General features: G+C 39.7%; 1 protein-coding gene across 12 annotated transcripts in view; it reads right to left on the bottom strand.

Annotated features, from left to right (window-relative positions):
* The window catches only part of NUBPL (NUBP iron-sulfur cluster assembly factor, mitochondrial), a 526006-nt gene that overhangs the window by 443062 nt on the left and 62440 nt on the right, over positions 1 to 20504 (bottom strand). For 10 of the 12 annotated variants that reach the window (XM_070775436.1, XM_070775425.1, XM_070775429.1 and 7 more), the window contains exon 4: positions 19609 to 19653. The exons of the other annotated variants lie outside the window; for them this stretch is intronic. In XM_070775436.1, the coding sequence (XP_070631537.1) occupies positions 19609 to 19653 (45 nt within the window). The remainder of the gene's footprint in view (positions 1 to 19608; positions 19654 to 20504) is intronic. 12 annotated transcript variants of the gene reach the window in all.

The raw sequence follows: 20504 nt of genomic DNA, 5'->3' as shown, positions 1-20504 counted from the left end.
AGTGCGCACAGGGTCACTTTGGTAGTGTCTGACTCTGCAACCCTGTAGACTGTGGCCTGCCAGGCTTCTCTGTCAGGGAGGGGGATTCTCCAGGTAAGAATACTGGAGCATACTGGCCAATACTGGTTGCCATAGCCTTCTTGAGCACTATATTTCCGGCTGTCCTAGCCACCAACTCCCCTGAGTACCTGGAGCTGCCAAAACCCCTGTGACCCAAGCAGCTGCACCACCTCCACACCTGGCCCTCACAGGGGCAAACCCAAGCCCTCCAGGGCAGCCTCAGGAGGAAATCCCAGTGGGCAAACCACATGCAGAGGTGGAAATAAAACCACAATTGAAACCCAGGGCCAGTGTGGCTAAGGAAGAAGACCCAAAACCTTCCCACCAGCTGTACAAACTTCAGATTAAATCCACACAATCAACTAAGCAGACTCTGTGTCTATGGAATATATAAAAGGTCATTGAGAGCTCCCACAAAAGAAAACGCACTAGTTCTGAGAGCTGTGGACACTGGAAGCAAGAACACATAGAAGCAGGACCAGATTAGAATCTGAGCTGCCTCCACAGCAGGTCCAGAGATCAGCACAGTGTTGGACGGCCTCCTAGAGAGCTGAGGTGGACTGTGACTCCCAGCGAGGGAAAGGACTCTGAGAGCAGTGACTCAAGAAAAACATTTATTATGTTTTGACCTGTTCTGTAGATTCTTTTGGATTTTTTTTTCCTTTTATTTCCCCCTCTGCTATAGTTGTTGATTTTATTGGCACTATGAAATCTAATTAAGCTTTTGAGCTTTTTTTTTCCTCAGTCACATTTTTTATTGTTGTTATAAACCTCTGCCTCTACATTGGGCTTTTGCAGTTCTGTGGAGTTTTCCTTTTCTTCTTTTTTTAAATTTAATTTTTAATTTTTTAACCTATTATATTTTTCCTACATTTATTCCTTTCCTTGCCTTTACTACTGTCCTTTTCCCCTTGCAGTTAATCTTTAATGTATATAAATCTTCTTCATCTACATCTATTTAACTTTGCATATCTATTCTTTCTTTTCTTTCCTTTCCATTCAACATATTTGTTAGTTTTATTTTCATTGCTTTATTCCCCACTTGGTACCTTGCTTTAGTTTTGTTTTCCAGTTTGTGCTTTAGTTTTGCTCTTAACCAGTAAATATAATTTTTTATTTCCTTTGTTCGCTGGGTCAATCTATTGTACTTTATTTTTGTTGGACTGTTTTGACTCTGCTCATGGGTGTATATGTATATGTGTATGGTCCATTATTTTAATTATTATTTGCCTGATTTTGTAACTGCCATTTGTCGGGGGTTCATCTTTTGTTTCTTATTTTTGGATATTTGTTTTAATCTCACTTAAATGCCATAACAAACCACTTGTGGAATCTTCATTCCTGAACAGAGATCAAGCCCTGAGCCTTTGGAGTAGGAACATTGACTCCAAGACCCTAGACTATGACAGAACTAACCCTGCTGCTGCTGCTGCTGCTAAGTCGCTTCAGTCGTGTCCGACTCTGTGTGACCCCATAGATGGCAGCCCACCAGGCTCCCCCGTCCCTGGCATTCTCCAGGCAAGAACACTGGAGTGGGTTGTCATTTCCTTCTCCAATGCATGAAAGTGAAAAGTGAATGTGAAGTCGTTCAGTCCTGTCCGACTCCTAGCGACCCCATGGACTGCAACCTACCAGGCTCCTCCATCCATGGGATTTTCCAGGTAAGAGTACTGGAGTGGGGTGCCATTGCCTTCTCCAGAACTAACCCTAGGGAGTATCAAATACTGAGAACTCACACAAAGGAAACCACTTGAATACAAGACCCAGCATCACCCAACCACCAGTACTAGCACCCTGTGCAGGGCATCTCATCTAAACAACAAACAAAATAAAAATACAAACCCAATCATCAGCAGACAGGATTACTACCTCACTCAGCCTTGCCCATCAGATGAAAAACAAACAAATAAACAAAAACTCAGCACAAATCTCACCCTATACAAAGCTTGTACAAACCACTGGATCAACCTTAGGAGGGGAGAAACCAAAAGGAAGAAAGAATTCAACCCTTAAGCCTGGGAAAAGGAGACCTCAAACATAATAAGTTTAAAAAAAAAAGAAAAGAAAGAAAGAAAAGGCATAGAAATACTACACAAATGAAGGAACAAACTAGAAACACAGAAGTCTAAATAAATGAAAAGGAAATAGGCAAACTACCTGAAAAAGAATTCAGAATAACGATAGAAAAGATGATCAAAGACCTTGAAAACAAAATGGAGAAAATGCAAGAATCAATTAACAAAGACCCAGAAGAATTAAAGAATAAACATACAGAGACAAACAACACAATTACTGAAATTAAAAATACTCTAGAAGGAATCAATAGCAGAATATCTGAAGCAGAAGAACAAATCAAGTGAGCTGAAAGAGCTGCTGCTGCTGCTGCTGCTGCTAAGTCGCTTCAGTCGTGTCCGACTCTGTGTGACCCCATAGACAGCAGCCCACCAGGCTCCTCTGTCCCTGGGATTCTCCAAGCAAGAATACTGGAGTGGGTTGCCATTTCCTTCTCCAACGCATGAAAGTGAAAAGTGAAGTGAAGTCACTCAGTCGTTCCCGACTCTTAGCGACCCCATGGACTGGAGCCTACCAGGCTCCTCCGTCCATGGGATTTTCCAGGCAAGAGTACTGGAGTGGGGTGCCATTGCCTTCTTCGCTGAAAGAGCTAACTCACTGGAAAAAATCCTGATGCTGGGAAAGACTGAAGGCAGGAGGAAAAGGGGGCAACAGAAGAAGAGATGGTTGGATGGGATCAGCAACTCAATGAACATAATTTGAGCAAATTCTAGGAGATAGTGAAGGACAGGGAAGCCTGGCCTGTTGCAGTCCATGGGGTCACAAAGAGTCAGACACAACTTAGCAACTGAATAACAACAATAGAAACAGAAAGTAAATTAACGGTTGCCTAAGGCCGGAGTACAGGAGATTGAAGAATAATGGCTAAGCCATACAGGGTTTCTTTTGGGGTAATGAAAACGTTATAAAATTGATAGATATACTACTCTGTGAATATATTAAGAGGCAGTGAATTGTACACTTAAAATAGATAAACTGTATCTATTTGTATATGAATCTAACTGTATGTAACTGTACGTGAATCGTTATCTCAATAAAACCATTAAAAAAAGAAATGTTCGGACCCCAGTCAGTTGTAACAATCAGCAAGCCTTAAGCAAAGATATAGATTACTTACTAGTAGGTAAAAGAGTATAGACTAAAAGGTGCACTTCTGTCTTGACCAAAAGTTGACTGGAAAAGTTCAACACATTTGCTAATATTTCACAATCAGGAACAATTCTTCTATATATAAAACTTGAAAATGTGCACGTTATTTTTCAAAGGCATCAGGAAAATGTATCTGACATCAACTCACCTGTACAATAAAGAAGTCTGGGATGGAGGTCACCCCTGACTTCTTCATCTCCTCTCTTGTATCCAATCCATCATCAAGACCTACCAATTTTACTTTCTTTTCCATTTCCACTGCTAAAATCTGAGTCGAAGACATCACCCATGTTCTGCTACTTAGGTTACTATAATAGCCTAAATTGGTCTCTTGGGCCCATTCTAACATCTCTACCATTCTTCATTCAACAGTGAAGGAATGTTTAAGCAAATCTGGACATTTCTATCCCCTGCTCATAATTGCTTCCCACTGCCCTTAGGATAAATTCTAAACTTCTAAAATCCTTGACATGGTCTCCAAGGCTGCTATTCTCCCTCTCATACTGACTGCCACCTCACTGGCCTTTTTTACATTCGTCTACCTCTCCGTGTTCCTTTCAATTTAGGGTTTTCTGGCACAAAGGTCCTTGCTCTCCAGGAGTTTTCATTCTAATGGGGGTGATGGGGTAGGGGAGTTGGAGAAGGAGACACGAAGGAAGAAGAAAAGTAAGAATTTTGGGGCAATAACAGTTATTAAACTGGAAAACAACAGACTGGTTCCAAATAGGAAAAGGAGTACGTCAAGACTGTATATTGTCACCCTGCTTATTTTACTTACATGCAGAGTACATCATGAGAAACACTGGACTGGAAGAAACACAAGCTGGAATCAAGATTGCCAGGAGAAGTATCAATAACCTCAGATATGCAGATGACACCACCCTGATGGCAGAAAGTGAAGAGGAACTAAAAAGCCTCTTGATGAAGGTGAAAGTGGAGAGTGAAAAAGTTGGCTTAAAGCTCAACATTCAGAAAACGAAGATCATGGCATCTGGTCCCACCACTTCATGGGAAATAGATGGGGAAACAGTGGAAACAGTGTCAGACTTTATTTTTTGGGGTTCCAAAATCACTGCAGATGATGATTGCAGCCATGAAATTAAAAGACGCTTACTCCTTGGAAGGAAAGTTATGACCAACCTAGACAGCATGTTGAAAAGCAGAGACATTAGTTTGCCAACAAAGGTCCGTCTAGTTAAGGCTATGGTTTTTTCTGTGGTCATGTATGGATGTGAGAGTTGGACTGTGAAGAAAGCTGAGTGCCGAAGAATTGATGCTTTTGAACTGTGGTGTTGGAGAAGACTCTTAAGAATCCCTTGGACTGCAAGGAGATCCAACTAGTCCATTCTGAAGGAGATCAGCCCTGGGATTTCTTTGGAAGGAATGATGCTAAAGCTGAAACTGCAGTACTTTGGCCACCTCATGTGAAGAGTTGACTCATTGGAAAAGACTCTGATGCTGGGAGGGATTGGGGGCAGGAGGAGAAGGGGACGACAGAGGATGGGATGGCTGGATGGCATCACTGACTCTATGGACGTGAGTCTGAGTGAACTCCGGGAGTTGGTGATGGACAGGGAGGCCTGGTGTGCTGCGATTCATGGGGTTGCAAAGAGTTGGACATGACTGAGTGACTGAACTGAACTGAACTGAACTGAAACTGGAAAAAATAAAGTAGAACAGAGTACTGGGAAAGAGAGCAATGGTGGTTGTTGGAAAGAAGATATAACTGCTGTTACTCCCTCAGGGAAGTCTTCCCTGAGCCCTCAGATTAGGATCAGCATCCTGTTACATGCTTCCCTAACAACAGGATTTCTCTTTTGCAGTACTTAGCACAGAGGTAAATAAACAACTTGAACTGTCTTATTCACCACTCTTTTCAAAATACCTACCATAGAGTCTGACATAAAGCAGACAGTTAAACACACTTTAAAGGAATGCCTTGGGTTCTCCAGTTTCACAACATCAATCATAAAACCACAGACCATGTGATGTAATCAGTCAACCTAGCCAGAACCAAAACCAAGAGTTACCAAGAAAAACCAGAGGTTATCTGTCCCACCCCTGCCCTACCAGCTTCTGCAACACCCACTCTGCTGCCTTCAGTTTACTATTGCCTATGTTACAGTCCCCGCAGTCTCAGAAGATACACACTTAAAACAACATCTGGCTTCCATATTCTCTATCCAGTCAAGTATAAAAATAAAGCATCATTTATTATCACAATCATTTCCATGGCAAATATGAAAATGTCAGAGCCCTAATTCAAGGACCATACGTGTAAGTAGCAGCTTTGCAGGGGATTCTGTCAAAGGTGGATTACTCAAGTTCCAATTACAGGACTTGTTTCCAGGCAGGTCTCTTCTTTCCTGACTTTAATTTCCTCCTTTAAAAACGACATTTCAGGGGCATTCCCTGGAGGTCCAGTGTTAGGACTCCAAGCTTCCACTGCTTAGGGCATAGGTTTGATTCCTGGTCAGGGAACTAAAATTCCGCAAGCTACATGGAGTGGCCAAAAAATAAATTAATACTTTTTGTAAAAAGACAACATTTCAGGGACTCCCCTGGCAGTCCAGTGGTTAAGACTGCACTTCTACTGCAAGAAGCATGGGTTCAATCCCTGGCCAGGGAACTATTAACAAGACTCTGTGTGGCACAGTCAAAAGAGTTTTAAAAAGACGTATTGCAGACTCTTATATTTCCCTTTTTCTTTTGACTACTTATAACAATCTTTAGTCCTTTTTTCTCCATTACAAAAACAATTTCTACTACCAAACTACTTTTGAAAAGATCTGATGCTCAAAACAGGTATTATTTATTACTATAATGTGGGGAAAAAAGTTTGTCAAAGTATTCACAAGCTCTGTGGTGTGACCACTGTAAATACAAAATTGGGAGCTAATTAAGCTCAATCATTCTCATTAAATGGAGGAAAACAAGTAATATGAAGATTTAGCCCTTGAACATTTGGTCAAATGCCTATGAAATATAGTATTTAGGGAAATTCTAGCCCAGTATTGTTGCAAACATCCCTCTGATTCCAAATATGTCCTCCACCACCATCTCATCCCACCAGAGTGGTCTGATCCTTCCTTTGAAACTTAATCCTCTGTAAAAGTAAAGAGACCAGTAGTCTAACTAAAAAAAAGTCTCTCTGCTGTTAAAAAAAAAAAAGTACACAAATTTCCCCCAAAACATCCTTTGCCTGGATGAATGCCACCTTTAGTCATGCACAGCTGGCATTTGCTCACTAAAATACTCTGTTCATAAACAAGCCCCCTCTATCCTATTATCACCAGCATCTATTAATTTTCAAATTGTCCCTACCATGATAGAATTTCTATGTTATGTAACTTTTGGAAATTAACCATTCTAGTCAGTACCCAATTCATCCTGACATGATTTTTTTTTAATTCCTTAGAGAACTTCCAAAAGAACGAAGCTTTCCACTATGTTAAGCCAAAGAAAGTATGGGGAAATGGCTAATAAAGTAACAAGTAGACAACTGCTTAAAACCAATGTGCTATACCAATTAGAACATTTAAAACCAATGTCTTTTTTTTTTAACTCTCTACGGCTTTAGCAATTTGGATAAGTCTTAAAATACATGCATTCCATTATCACAATCTTAAAAATGTCCTACTTGATATAAGACCATTTTCCCAAATCCCAAGTTTCAGTTCGGGATGATGATATAGTTTGAGTGATGGGTTTCGGACCCAAGTACTTAATTAACACTACCTCTACCACCAAGGGCTTACCTGGTAGCTCAGCTGGTAAAGAATTCACATGCAATTCAGGAGACCCTGGTTCGATTCCTGGGTTGGGAAGATCCCCTAAAGAAGGATAGGCTGCCCACTTCAATATTTTTGGGTTTCCCTGGTGGCTCAGATGGTAAAGAATCAGCCTACAATGAGGGAGACCTGGGTTCAATCCTTGGGTTGGAAGATCCCCTGGAGGAGGGCATAGCAAACCACTCCAGTATTCTTGCTTGGAGAATCCCCATGGACAGAGGAGCCTGGCGGGCTGCAGTCTGTGAGGTCGCAAAGAGTCGGACACGACTGAATGACTAAGCACAGCACATAGCTACCACCAAGGCAGATGACAGTGCAAGCTATCATCTTTAGCCTCAACTCCTGCAACTGCTACTAGCAAGTCTCTCTGCTTCCATTCTTACTCCCCTATAGTCTATGCTCTACAATGCAGCTGCATCCTTCTAAAAAGGAAATAAGATCATGTCACTGCCCTGGTTTAAAAACTGACATCATACTCAGAAAAAAAGTTCAGAGTTCCACCATGGCTTATAAGGCTGCATGATGTGACCCTGCCACCCTCTCCCTTGGTCCACTCTAGACACACTGACCTTCCTGGTATTCTTTAAACAATCCGAGTGGAGTCCATGTCAGGGCTTCTGCTCTTCCCCAGGCCCAGTTTTTCAATTTACTTAGGTCTCTGCTCTGACATCTTTAGACAGTCCCTTCCTGACAACCCAATCTAATACAGCACCTCCCATCACTTTCTGTTTCCTTACACTGTTTTATTATCTTTCATAACTCTTGCTACTACCTAAAAGTATATATTTATTTATTGTATCTCTTCCACCAGACTGTAAACTCCTTTAAAACAGGACTGTGGACTTTTTTATCATTATATCTCCAGGACCCAGAAAAGTACTCAATACATAAGTACTTAGTAAGTACTTGAATGAATGATTCAAAGTATCTCTATCTGTAGAAGCATTGAGTATTTTAATTTCCTATAGATAGACTGTTTTGAACATTAAAGGAAATCATGTTATTTGAAATAACCAAGAGGAGCCTCAACAATTCAAGTTTCCATTTTTACCTTTTCTGAGTCTGACCTTGAAAACGGAATAAACCTTTGAATATGGAATAATGCAGGCAGTGTGGCTCATAACACTATTAGTGTAAATTTCACCTCAATTTCTAAAATTAACTATTTAAAAAAGACTTTGAACACAATGCTGCAAAGCAACTACAGCCAATAAAAATTAATTTAAAAAATAAATAAAAATTTTAAAAGGCTCTTCTGTCAGCATCAGGCAAATCCCCATAGTCTCTGTTCAGATCATACTCCTCTGCTCACCAGTCTCCCACTGAGGAAAGAGACTGTCAAAGCTCAGACTTCTAAGGATTACCATAAATATAAAGTCCTCCCTAACTTTGGCTACAAACTGGTCATTTCAGAAGATGTACTATTAGATGTCTATAATACCTGAATACTTAATTATCTTAATTGCTCACAGATGCCTTTAACTCGTCCATCTCTGTACAACATAAACCACGTTTCACTTGGCAACCATATAATATAATACACATGACTTAAAATCTATGACAAGTCCCTCTCCATCACTAAGCAGTAAATGGAAATTCAGCATTTGTTATTCTATTGCATATATAAGCACAGAGGCCAAAAGACAAAATCACAAACCAATGGAATTATGCCCATCCAAAATGAGCGTTTTCATTAATGTTCCTTGGCCAGAATAGTCTTCAGCTGCACAGAATGTTTTAAATAGCCTAATAAAAATAGGATACAGATACCCTTTTCTCTCTTAGTAAGCTGTATCTTTAATAACTTTTAAAGAAAATATATATGTGGGGAATAGGATTACATTTGCTGGTCATCTTTTATTTAAGTCACCCCAAATAGCCCAAAGAATAGGACTAGATAGAGCTTTGGTCAGTTTCCATGGTGACTGACAAAGAGCCCCATCACATTCCAGATAACATTCCAGCACAAATTTGAGAGCAAGGCTGTTCCAGGGTTTGGAGAAACCATATGTGTCTTATCTTATTCAGGAAAAATCTAAACACAGAGCAACCATATTCCCACGCAGGGCATGGAAACTGCTTCCCAAGATTACCTGAGTACTTTCTCTCTTTAATTTAAGAACGTTACATTGTTTAAAAGCCACAAGTGATAAACCAACCTGTCATTTATTGCTCTTAAAAAATCCTAGCTTGTTATCTGTCCTGACAGTGATAAAATCATCTTTTAAAGAAATAGCAGGATAGAGTTCTTCCTTCCAGCTCAGCTGAAAATCAGGTGGTTACTGTACTTTATCACTCACTCAAGCAGAACATGCTGCCTGCTCTCTTAAATGGCCATTTCAGACTTTTATAGACATACAAAGGAGACTTATGTCCTTTTGGAGGACAACAGAGAAAGACTTTCTGAAGAAGCTTCTTAAGAATAATAGCTAAAGAACTATTTAAAACAGCAATCCATTTTCTGTAAAATTCGTTGATGTGGTTAATTTGGCAAGGCATTTGAGAGATGAAGGAGGAAGTAAGGACAGTAAGAGGTTCAAGCTTATAATTATTTTGTCTTATTACACCAACAATAAATAAAGACTCTAAAAGTTTTTTTCGCTTTCATCTGAACGCTCATTGACCCATTTCTGCACAGCAGTGCTGACCCCAGCCCTTTCACACAGCGCAGCTGCCAAAAGCGAAGCATCACATGTTTCCGACCAAACAGAAATAGGCTGGAACAAAATCTGTAACGTGAACTTTTTCAAGGCCAAAACTGAAACTTTCAAATGCTTCAAACGAAAACAATACTGTTCTGGTTTCAACTTTATTCTCACAGGCTTTAATCTTATCAAAGCTTCTTTTAAATCTAATCCTTGTTCACTTCCCTAAATTCTGGCACACAATGATAATATTGCAAGTATAAGGTTTTTGGTTTTGTTGTATATGATTTAACTGAAATAAAATGTTGACACACAGAATGTAAACTCCCTAACTTCAAAGCTTCTCTGAGCATAACTCTCCCAAGACAAAAATGACTCCTTGGTAATTTTATAGACATTTTAGAAAGTCCAGTAACTCATTCAAATATTTAGAGAATTTGACCAAAGCAAAATTTGTTTTCAGTTGCCTAGCAAGCATTTACTGAGTATATAATAGGACAGGCAATAATGGCAGATGATTTAAGATATAGTCCCTGACCTTGTGAAAGTTATGGTCATTCTAATGGCAGGAGATAACCATATGAACCAATGAGAAAGAAGTGATATTGACATTATGTGAAGCCACTAAAAAGGCTTCAGAGAGGAAGGAGGTTTAGAAGAGGAAGAAAACTGCCAACATGAGACTTGAAGAATGAAAGGAACTGGGCAAACAAAACAAAGAAGACAGCTAATGCAAAGGAGAAGCTGAAGCAAAGTCAATCACAGAGTGGAAATTTAGGTAGACACAACCTTTAAGAAACTGCCTGCAGTGCAAGAGACCTGGGTTTGATTCCTGGGTCAGAAAGATCCCCTGGAGAGGGAAATGGCAAACCACTCCAGTATTCTTGCCTGGGAAATCCCACAGACAGAGAGCCTGGCGGGCTAGAGTCCATGGGATCGTGAGAGTCGGACACGACTTAGTGACTAAACCATCACCACCAACCTTTAAGAGCTAAATTAAGCAATTTGGACATAGACCTGTATGTAGTAAGAACTATCCTACAGTCAATGTAAGGAATCACTATTTAATTCAAGTGGGAGAGATAATAAAGACTAATTAAGAGGTTATCACTCACCTAGAGCCAGACATCCTGGAATGTGAAGTCAAGTGGGCCTTACAAAGCATCACTACGAACAAAGCCAGTGGAGGTGATGGAATTCCAGTTGAGCTATTTCAAATCCTGAAAGATGATGCTGTGAAAGTGCTGAACTCAATATGCCAGCAAATTTGGAAGATTCAGCACTAGCCACAGGACTAGAAAAAGTCAGTTTTCATTCCAATCCCAAAGAAAGGCAATGCCAAAGAATGCTCAAACTACCACACAGTTGCACTCATCTCACACACTAGTAAAGTAATGCTCAAAATCCTCCAAGCCAGGCTTCAGCAATACATGAACCGTGAACTTCCAGATGTTCAAGCTGATTTTAGAAAAGGCAGAGGAACCAGAGATCAAATTGCCAACATCTGCTGGATCATGGAAAAAGCAAAAGAGTTCCAGAAAAACATCTATTTCTGCTTTATTGACTATGCCAAAGCCTTTGACTGTGTGGATCACAATAAACTGTGGAAAATTGTGAAAGAGATGGGAATACCAGACCACCTGATCTGCCTCTTGAGAAACCTATATGCAGGTCAGGAAGCAATAGTTAGAACTGGACATGGAACAACAGACTGGTTCCAAATAGGAAAAGGAGTCCGTCAAGGCTGTATATTGTCATCCTGCTTATTTAACTTATATGCAGAGTACATCATGAGAAACGCTGGACTGGAAGAAGCACAAGCTGGAATCAAGATTGCCGGGAGAAATATCAATAACCTCAGATATGCAGATGACACCACCCTTATAGCAGAAAGTGAAGAGGAACTCAAAAGCCTCTTGATGAAGGTGAAAGAGGAGAGTGAAAAAGTTGGCTTAAAGCTCAACATTCAGAAAACAAAGATCATGGCATCCAGTCCCATCACTTCATGGGAAATAGATGGGGAAACAGTGGAAACAGTGTCAGACTTTATTTTTGGGGTCTCCAAAATCACTGCAGATGGTGACTGCAGCCATGAAATTAAAAGACGCTTACTCCTTAGAAGGAAAGTTATGACCAACCTAGATAGCATATTCAAAAGCAGAAACACTACTTTGCCAACAAAGGTCTGTCTAGTCAAGCCTATGGTTTTTCCAGTAGTCATGTATGGATGTGAGAGTTGGACTGTGAAGAAAGCTGAGCACCAAAGAATTGATGCTTTTGAACTGTGGTGTTGGAGAAGACTCTTGAGAGTCCCCTGGACTGCAAGGAGATCCAACCAGTCCATTCTGAAGGAGATCAGCCCTGGGATTTCTTTGGAAGGAATGATGCTAAAGCTGAAACTCCAATACTTTGGCCACCTCATGTGAAGAGTTGACTCACTGGAAAAGACTCTGATGCTGGGAGGGATTGGGGGCAGGAGGAGAAGGGGACGACAGAGGATGAGATGGCTGGATGGCATCACCGACTTGATGGACATGAGTTTGAGTGAACTCTGGGAGTTGGTGATGGACAGGGAGGCCTGGCATACTGGGATTCATGGGGTCGCAAAGAGTCGGACACAACTGAGTGACTGAACTGAACTGAACTGAAGAGGTTATGAAAACTCCTAAGTGAAAGGTAATAAAAGTCTTACATATGTTCATGATAATGGAGAAAAGGAGATACTTCCAAATTTAAAAAGGCCAGCACTTAGTAACAGATATATAAAAGTGGAGTGGGATTGAAGAAACTAAAGACAAGATAATATCAAGGTTTCTAAATTAGGACACCAATAGATGTGGTGTGATATTTTTAAAACATGGCCACATATTTACTAGTACCCCTCCCATTATGAAGTGAGGTCTATGCCTCCTCCCCCTTGAATCCGGGAAGCACATGAGTACTTCAGAACCAGAACCCGGCCTGATGACCAAGACTAGATCACAAAAGGCCATACATCTTCCTCCTCATTCAGTGGGGCATTAACTCTCAAAGCTCTGAGCAGTCACATAAGAAGTCCAACTGCACTGAGGCTGCCATGCTGCGATTAAGCCCATGTGATATGGAAAAGCCAGGTAAAGGTACTCCAATCAACAATTCCAGCTAAGCTCAGCCTTCAAATCATCCCGGTCTAAGGACCAAGCATATGAATGAAGAGTCCCAGATCATTTCTGTCCCCAGCCATTTGAATCTTCCCTGGTGAAGCCCCAAATGTTGTAGAACAAAGTCAAGCCATCCCACCTATGCTTTAGCCAGATTTGTGTCCCATAGAAACCGTGAGCAAAATAAAATAGTTGTTGCTTTATATGACCAAGCTTAGGGTGGTTTGTTACACATCAATAGATAACTGACATGAGTAATGGTAGCATATAAGTGATTTATCAAAGAATACAGGAACAGAAGGTTCAGGAGAGGAAGAAAATTACGGAGTTCCATTCCAATGATTAAAATCTGACAGATCTGTAGAACACCAAATGGAGATGCTGAACAAACTACTGAAAATAAAGCTCTGGATTTTTAAAAAGAGACAGATGACAAAGAAGCAGTATATAAAGACAAAGGGAAGGCATGTTAAGTATAAGGGAGAAAAATGTTAAAAAATAGGAATGGAGCAATATGAAAAGTTAGAGAGGAAACTGAAAGGGTTGGAGAAAGAGAAGAATCAAGATAGAGTGATAAAAAAGCCAAACAAATAAAGATTCTCTAACACGTCAGCCACTGTGGTCAGCAGTATCAAATATAGCAGGGTATCAAGTAGAATCAAGCAATTTGGACAGAGCATATATATTTGGCAGATAGTTGATAACTACAAGAGGAAATTCAACAGCATAGTAATAAGTCAAATTACAGAAGTCGAGAAGCAAACGAGAATTGGGTAAACTGATACAGCAAGTGTAGACAACTCTCTCAAGTATGGCTGTAACCAGAAAGTCGGAGGGGGCAGAAGCTTGAGGGGACCCAGGGGCTAACGAAGATCTGCTGATTCATTCACTCACCCAACAAATACACATTCATACTTTTCGATGTGTATGAGTGAGATGAGGAGCTCTCTAGACCACGGGGAAAGAATGAGTAAAGATAAACTGAAGATAACAAAAGGAATGTATAAGTCAAATCCTTTTAGAAAAGGCAGCAAATGGAGGATCAAGAGTCCAGGTAGAAGTATCGGGTCTGAAATCTCTTTCCCTGAGGAAGGAGAGGAACGTAATCATGATGATCACAGGAAGATACAAATGATACAGGGAGAGGACAGTAAACAAGTTACCAAGGAAAAGTCCATTTTTCAAATTGAATAGGAGGCAAGATCACATGCTAGGGGTTGAGAGAGTCATTTCCTACGCAGGTTGATAAGAAGTCCAGGGGTCCCCAAGGAGAGAGGGGTCTGGAATTCTCAAGGAGGAAGAAAGGACAAACTTTTTTTTTCCTCTACATTCCTTAGGATCATTTAACAATAATGTATCCTGCCTGAGGACAGTCTCTGGATTAAACCTTCTGGCTAATTCTGTTATCTTAAAATGTAAATTATGGGAGCAGGTCTGGTGAGGAAAATCCCATGGGCAGAGGAGCCTGGTGGGCTGCAGTCCATGGGGTTGCTGAGAGTCAGACATGACTGAGTGACTTTACTTTCACTCTTCACTTCCATGTATTGGAGGAGGACATGGCAACCCACTCCAGTGTTCTTGGCTGGAGAATCCCCGGGACGGAGGAGCCTGGTGGGTTGCCATCTATGGGGTCGCAGAGAGTCGCACACAACTGAAGTGACTTAGCAGCAGACATTCTTTGGATTCACTGGAGAGTATGTGACTCCACTGCTAACACTAGGAAGTGTGTACTCTTTCTACCCTCTTCTGATGTCTATGTCAGAATCTTTCTCTATCTCCTTTATACTTTAATAAAACTTTATTACACAAAAGCTCTGAGCGATCAAGCCTCGTCTCTGGCCCTGGATTGAATTCTTCTCCTCCAGAGGCTAAGGATCCTGACGTCTTTGCGTGGTTCAACAACAACCTTTCAGGGTGAAGAAACGTGGAATGTGATAGACAGATTGAAAATGGGAAATATTTGGAAGAGCATTTGTGGCAAATGAGAAGAGAAGTAGACCAGAGACAAGTCAAAAATCATCTAGTCACACAGAGATCCTGGCTCCAACTGAAATAACAATCTCCCAAACAGGCACTCAGGCTGTAAATTAACTAAGATGAGGACAGCGGTAGGGCTTTTTCAGCTCTGAATTCCCATGTCAAGCATAGAACCTAGGAGATGACAGGCCCTCAACAAATGTTTTTATAAAAGAATGAATGAACAAACCTATATATGAAGGAATAAGACAAAAGTACTCTGCTGTGCTTAGTCACTCAGTTGTGTCCAACTCTTTGGGACCCCATGCAGTGCAGCCCACCAGGCTCCTCTGTCCATGGGGATTCTCCAGGCATCAATACTAGAGTGGGTTGCCATGCCCTCCTCCAGTGGATCTTCTCAATCCAGGGATCGAACAGGTATCCCGCATTGCAGGTAGATTCTTTACCAGCTGAGCTACCAGGGAAGTCCAAGACAAAAGTGCTTCACTGGAAATCTATTCATTCTTTTCATTGATTATAAACTGATAATCCCCTATGAATGTAATACGTATGAATATGTGTAGTGATCACAATTATCAAATATTTGTAAGAAAGTCATTATAAATTTATTTATAACTACTAAAATAAATCCATTTCTTATCCTAAAACAAATTCTTAGTTTTAATTAAGATTTTTGCTCTAGTTACATATATATCTTGAGTCTCTCCTCAGTAAATGTCAAAATGTGTGAGTTCAAATTCACTTAAAAAAACACTCTTCTTACCAAGAATTACTTTTGAATTGAAGAACAAAAAGGAGGGAAAATGATTTTGCAATTGTTCCTTCCAGATCTCTTGTCTGAGTTTCCTCTCCAGCTTTAAAATATCTATACTTTGAACACGAATAGTGCACCCTTCCTCCAAAATGGCTAACCATTAACAAAACAAAATATTTTTATAAGAAATGTGTATGTTGTATATACTACCAAGCAATGATTAAAAAAAAAATTAATAGGTTGCTTTAATATACTGTAATTTCTTTACAAGACTGGCATTAAAGAGAAGATAATTCCCAATATGAGCTAAGTAGTATACATCAGGATTTCCTATGAACTGTGAAAAACAGAGTTTCATTCATATTTAATCCAAATTCACATTATAACTAATATTATAGTTAATGTGTCCAGGCTGGAATTTAGAATACTAGAACAGCTAATGCTCTTATTGGCATTTACTATATGCCAGACCATGGGGTTGCAAAGAGTCAGAGGCGACTGCATGGCAACAACAATGTGCCAGACACTGTGCTGAGTGCTATATATGTATTATCTCCTTTAATACTCACAGCCTTAAGAGGTAGGTACAGGCAAAAGTTATACAGGCTGCAAGAGGCAGAGCCAGAATCAAGCCCAGGTCTATTTGCCACCAAAAAGCTGGATTGTTAACTGCTATACACATAACTATTAATGAAGAAAATCATCATGTTTTAAGTGGCAGTACATATCATGTTCTGTTTCCAAGATCAATGAACTTTTCAAAAACCAAAACCTAAATCTCAAACTAAAACTTCCCAGTTTTTCCAACATAATCACAGAACTTCAAAGACTTAAGACAATCTTAATTATGTTTAAGAGGCTCTCATAATAATTTTGTGAAATAGAGAAGTACATCTGCAAAGAGTAAGTGTGAAGACATTATGTAATCATGGGAAAAAAATAAATATTTTGAGATAAACATCAGTGGAAAAAAAAAAACCAAAGAAACACAAACTCTTTGAAGATTATACTGCTTCCTTTTCCATCTTTCAATCCAATTAAAATTCTACTTAATGATTCATTGTAGCAATGGAAAATAAGTAAAAACTTAAAATAAGATTTTGTTAATAGTCAATTAAGTAAAATGCATATCAATTTTTGAGACATTACTTGCAAAAAAATTTTATTTAGCTACAATACTAAAAAGTAATTTAAAGCTTACTGTGTATCAGCCATTGTGCTAAGCACTTCACATTATCCCATTTAGATTTCAATTTCATTTGCTCAGGGGGAAAGGGGCATAATTTAGCATTCAACAAATCATAGATAGCTTATCCAACACTTAGAACCTACATATGTGAAACATATTAGTATATATATTCACAACCACTCTTCACTTAACGTGTTCCATTGTCATTACCAACATTTACCAAGAGCCTTCTATATACCATCACTGGACTAGAGACTGAGAATTAAAAAAAAGGGAATAAGGCCAAGATCCTTGGCCCAAAAAGGTTCCTAAACTAGCACAGAAATTAAACAAGGAAACAGACCTCTCAAATAATATGGGAGGTACTAGTCCTGTCCTCAAAGCATCATAGCAGAGAAAATAAACAGCTGAAATCACCTCATGAAAGATCCATAATAAAGGTCTGAAAAAGATATGGCATTAAGGAATGAAATGAGAAGACATACTCCAGAAAGCTTTGAGTGGTAGCAGCAGCAGGAACAGGTATCTGATTTGGAGGTGGGAGGGAACCACATGACTGTCACAGGACAAAGACAATTACAAGAAAGAAGAGTTTGGTTTTATACATGTTGAGCCTGAATGTTTGTAAAGCACTCAAGTGGGCATCTACAGTAGGTGAGGCAGCCAGGTCTGGCACCCAGGAGAGATATCTAGGCTGCTAATGCATTTAGAATCCAGGGCACATGGGTAGTTACTGGGGTAGTGGGGAAAAATGAGATTACTAGACAGTATAAAATGAGAAGAGAGCCAAGTAGAATGATGGAGCACACTATGATTTAAGAATCAGGAAAAGAATAGAATGCAGCCCACTAAGCCACAAGCCCTCCTATCGCACACCACTCCTCAAAAAACAATGCAAAACAAAACTTTGCACTTATATACTATGAAACCCATCTATATACACTTGATTCATCCATGTGGCAAACATTTGTTGTCTATTTCCTAAGTCAATAGCCAAGAATGAAGACAACACAGTTCTGAATCATAAGAATCCAGCTATCATAGGCGTAGTATAACAAATAGGCTAAGGGCACAGGATCTAGGCTGGCATTCAAACCTGGCTCTGCTGTTTACTTCCTGGGTGAGCTTGGGCAAAGTACTTAGCCTCCAGCTGCTTCTGCTTATTATGTACAGGGATCATAACAGTATCTGTTCCCATATGGTTGCTATGAAAAATAAATGAATTAAGAAACATATAATGAGGAACAGTGCTTGACGTATAACAAATGTTCGATAAATGTTATTTTTATTATTTGCTATATAAAATTACCAGAATGGTTACATAGGTACATAATAGTAACAATAAATAGTGCTACTGGATTTCACAAGATGGAAGAAAGACCCTCACTGGGAGTGAACTCAGGGAGCACGTCACTAAGTACCTCTCAGGGCAGGCTAGCTCACACAGTGCCTCAGTGTGCATCAGAATGCAGTCTGCGGGTGCACATGAAGAGGAGGATACCCTGGATGTCTGTCATCACTCAATGCCCTTGAGAAGTACTCTAGGGGCACAATATAACCAGCTCAAGCCATGCATCGCAGCCTGGAGGAGAAGACCTATAAAGCTGAAGAAAATGTAGAGACACTCCAGTAGAAACATAGAAGAAACACTGTAAGCTATTAAGAACATAATATAGTCAAGCCCAAACTGGCAACAGCAAGTAACCCAGATTTGCCAGAGCACAGGGACTGTCTAGAAGAGCTGAAGATAAACCCAGAAAGGTGGATGGGAGCCAGATTACAGAAGATCTTGAAGCTCACCAAAGGCATTCAGGAGTGACTCTGAGCAGGGTGAAATGGAGTTCCAATGGTGCTCAAGTAAGAATAATCTGGCATTATGTACTGAATGGATTTGTGCTTGGGCAGGTAAGATGTGCTGCATCTGGCATTATGTACTGAATGGATTTGTGCTTGGGCAGGTAAGACGTGCTTGCAGCAGTCTCCTAGTCTGCGAGGCCCTTAAAGGCAGGGGCTGTATTTCATGCATTTCTATATTCTCCAAAGTAGCAAAGTTCTTGGGGAAGCGTAGGCACTCTGTAACTGTTTGAGGTATACATGAATGAATGAGCCAAAAAAAAGTAATATGAGGCTTAATTAGAGTGGGAACAATGAAAAGAGAAAGATACATACTGGAAAAATATTGCAGAGACAAGGACATTTGCTGGCTGATGAAATGTGACAAGGATAGGGCAAAATCAATAAAGACTGTAAAACTGATAAATACTAATTGTACTGCATTATAGGTTTCTGTGAAAGGCAAATATAATTATGTTCACAAAAATGCTCTATGAAAAAAAGACGGCTTTTCTCTGAAATAAAAGCTAGTTGTCTTGGACAGAAACACTACTATATTTGACCTTGAACACAGGTCATCATTTTAAGACATTTATCTTCCTCTTGTCTTCACTAGATTATAAAACCTTTAAGAGTGCACAGCGTGCCTACTCTGAAACAAACTACGATAAAACCTTATTAAGTGTGGCTTTAAGCACACTTTGTCCCACTCACAGAAGAAACAATTACTGAACTGAAACAATTACCATCACCAAAATACACACACACATACACAAAGAGACATATATACACTTACGTAATTATATATACACACACAAAACAGTTTTGTTAATGCAGTCTTAGTAGGCATATTTACTTTTCTTTATATACCCATACTCATTGTGTCTGACAGTGAGTGTTAGAGGTGCTCACTAAATGTCTGTTGAACTAAAATGAACTGAAGTGAAGTGATTTAGGAATATCACAGAGCTTATCAATGGTTTCTGGTGACCTTTACCTTCCCCTCTCCAGTTTCAGTGCTTCTCTGTTCACTAAATTTACACTGTAGAAGAATGAGATCCATAATAAAAGTGGTTAAGAAGATAGAAAAAAGAAAGACTAAAATATATGATCGGTAATATGTATAATCAGTGTTGTGCCAGAAAATGTTTAACAATGGCCCAGGGTGAGCTGGGAAGTCTAATTTTCAGTATTTGTCTATTTTCATTAATTAAATACTCCCACCATGGCCTATTTTGAGCTAACAACAGGATATCAACTGGAAAATTCTTAAAAATTTAACAGTTCTCACAACTAGCACGAGCCAGCTCCAATATACCACAGGAGTGAATATTTAAATGCATGGTACACGTGACAGGATCCCAGATTCTGCCCTGTAACACTACCTGCCACCTCCCCAAAGCAAAGTACAAAAGGCAAAGAAAAGGCAGGGAAAATTCACACCCTATTCCTGTAAGGCTTTTATTTCCAGCTATAAAGTAGTCTTCTTTTGAACTGGCATATGATCCAGCTCAGAAGTTTTCTTTTGCCTTGGCCAGTGACAACCAAACTTTTTTGACCACGTACCCCACTCGGTGAAAAATGTTCAGGTATACAACCTCAATACATGTTAATACATCTGTTGACTTTATTAGAGCCACTATACTAATTTACTATAAATTATAAAGTGTATACAAAAAACATAAATTTTAAAAGATAAAAATTCATACAACATAAAGAAAAATTCCACATTCCAATGACTATCTTACATATCCCCTGGGGTTTATATAACCCTGTTTAGAGATTATTAAGACCAACATTGTAAGTAAAATGAATAACTTCCTGGACCTGTTTCCTCTAAGCCAACAAACAAGCCTTATTAGCTCTTCCTACTGCCATGCTGAAAAAGGGCAA

The sequence above is a fragment of the Bos indicus genome, chromosome 21 (assembly GCF_029378745.1).
Source record: "Bos indicus isolate NIAB-ARS_2022 breed Sahiwal x Tharparkar chromosome 21, NIAB-ARS_B.indTharparkar_mat_pri_1.0, whole genome shotgun sequence".
NCBI lineage: Eukaryota > Metazoa > Chordata > Mammalia > Artiodactyla > Bovidae > Bos > Bos indicus.
Note: the sequence above shows the minus strand (reverse complement) of the source record. Positions and strands in the feature narration are given on the sequence as shown.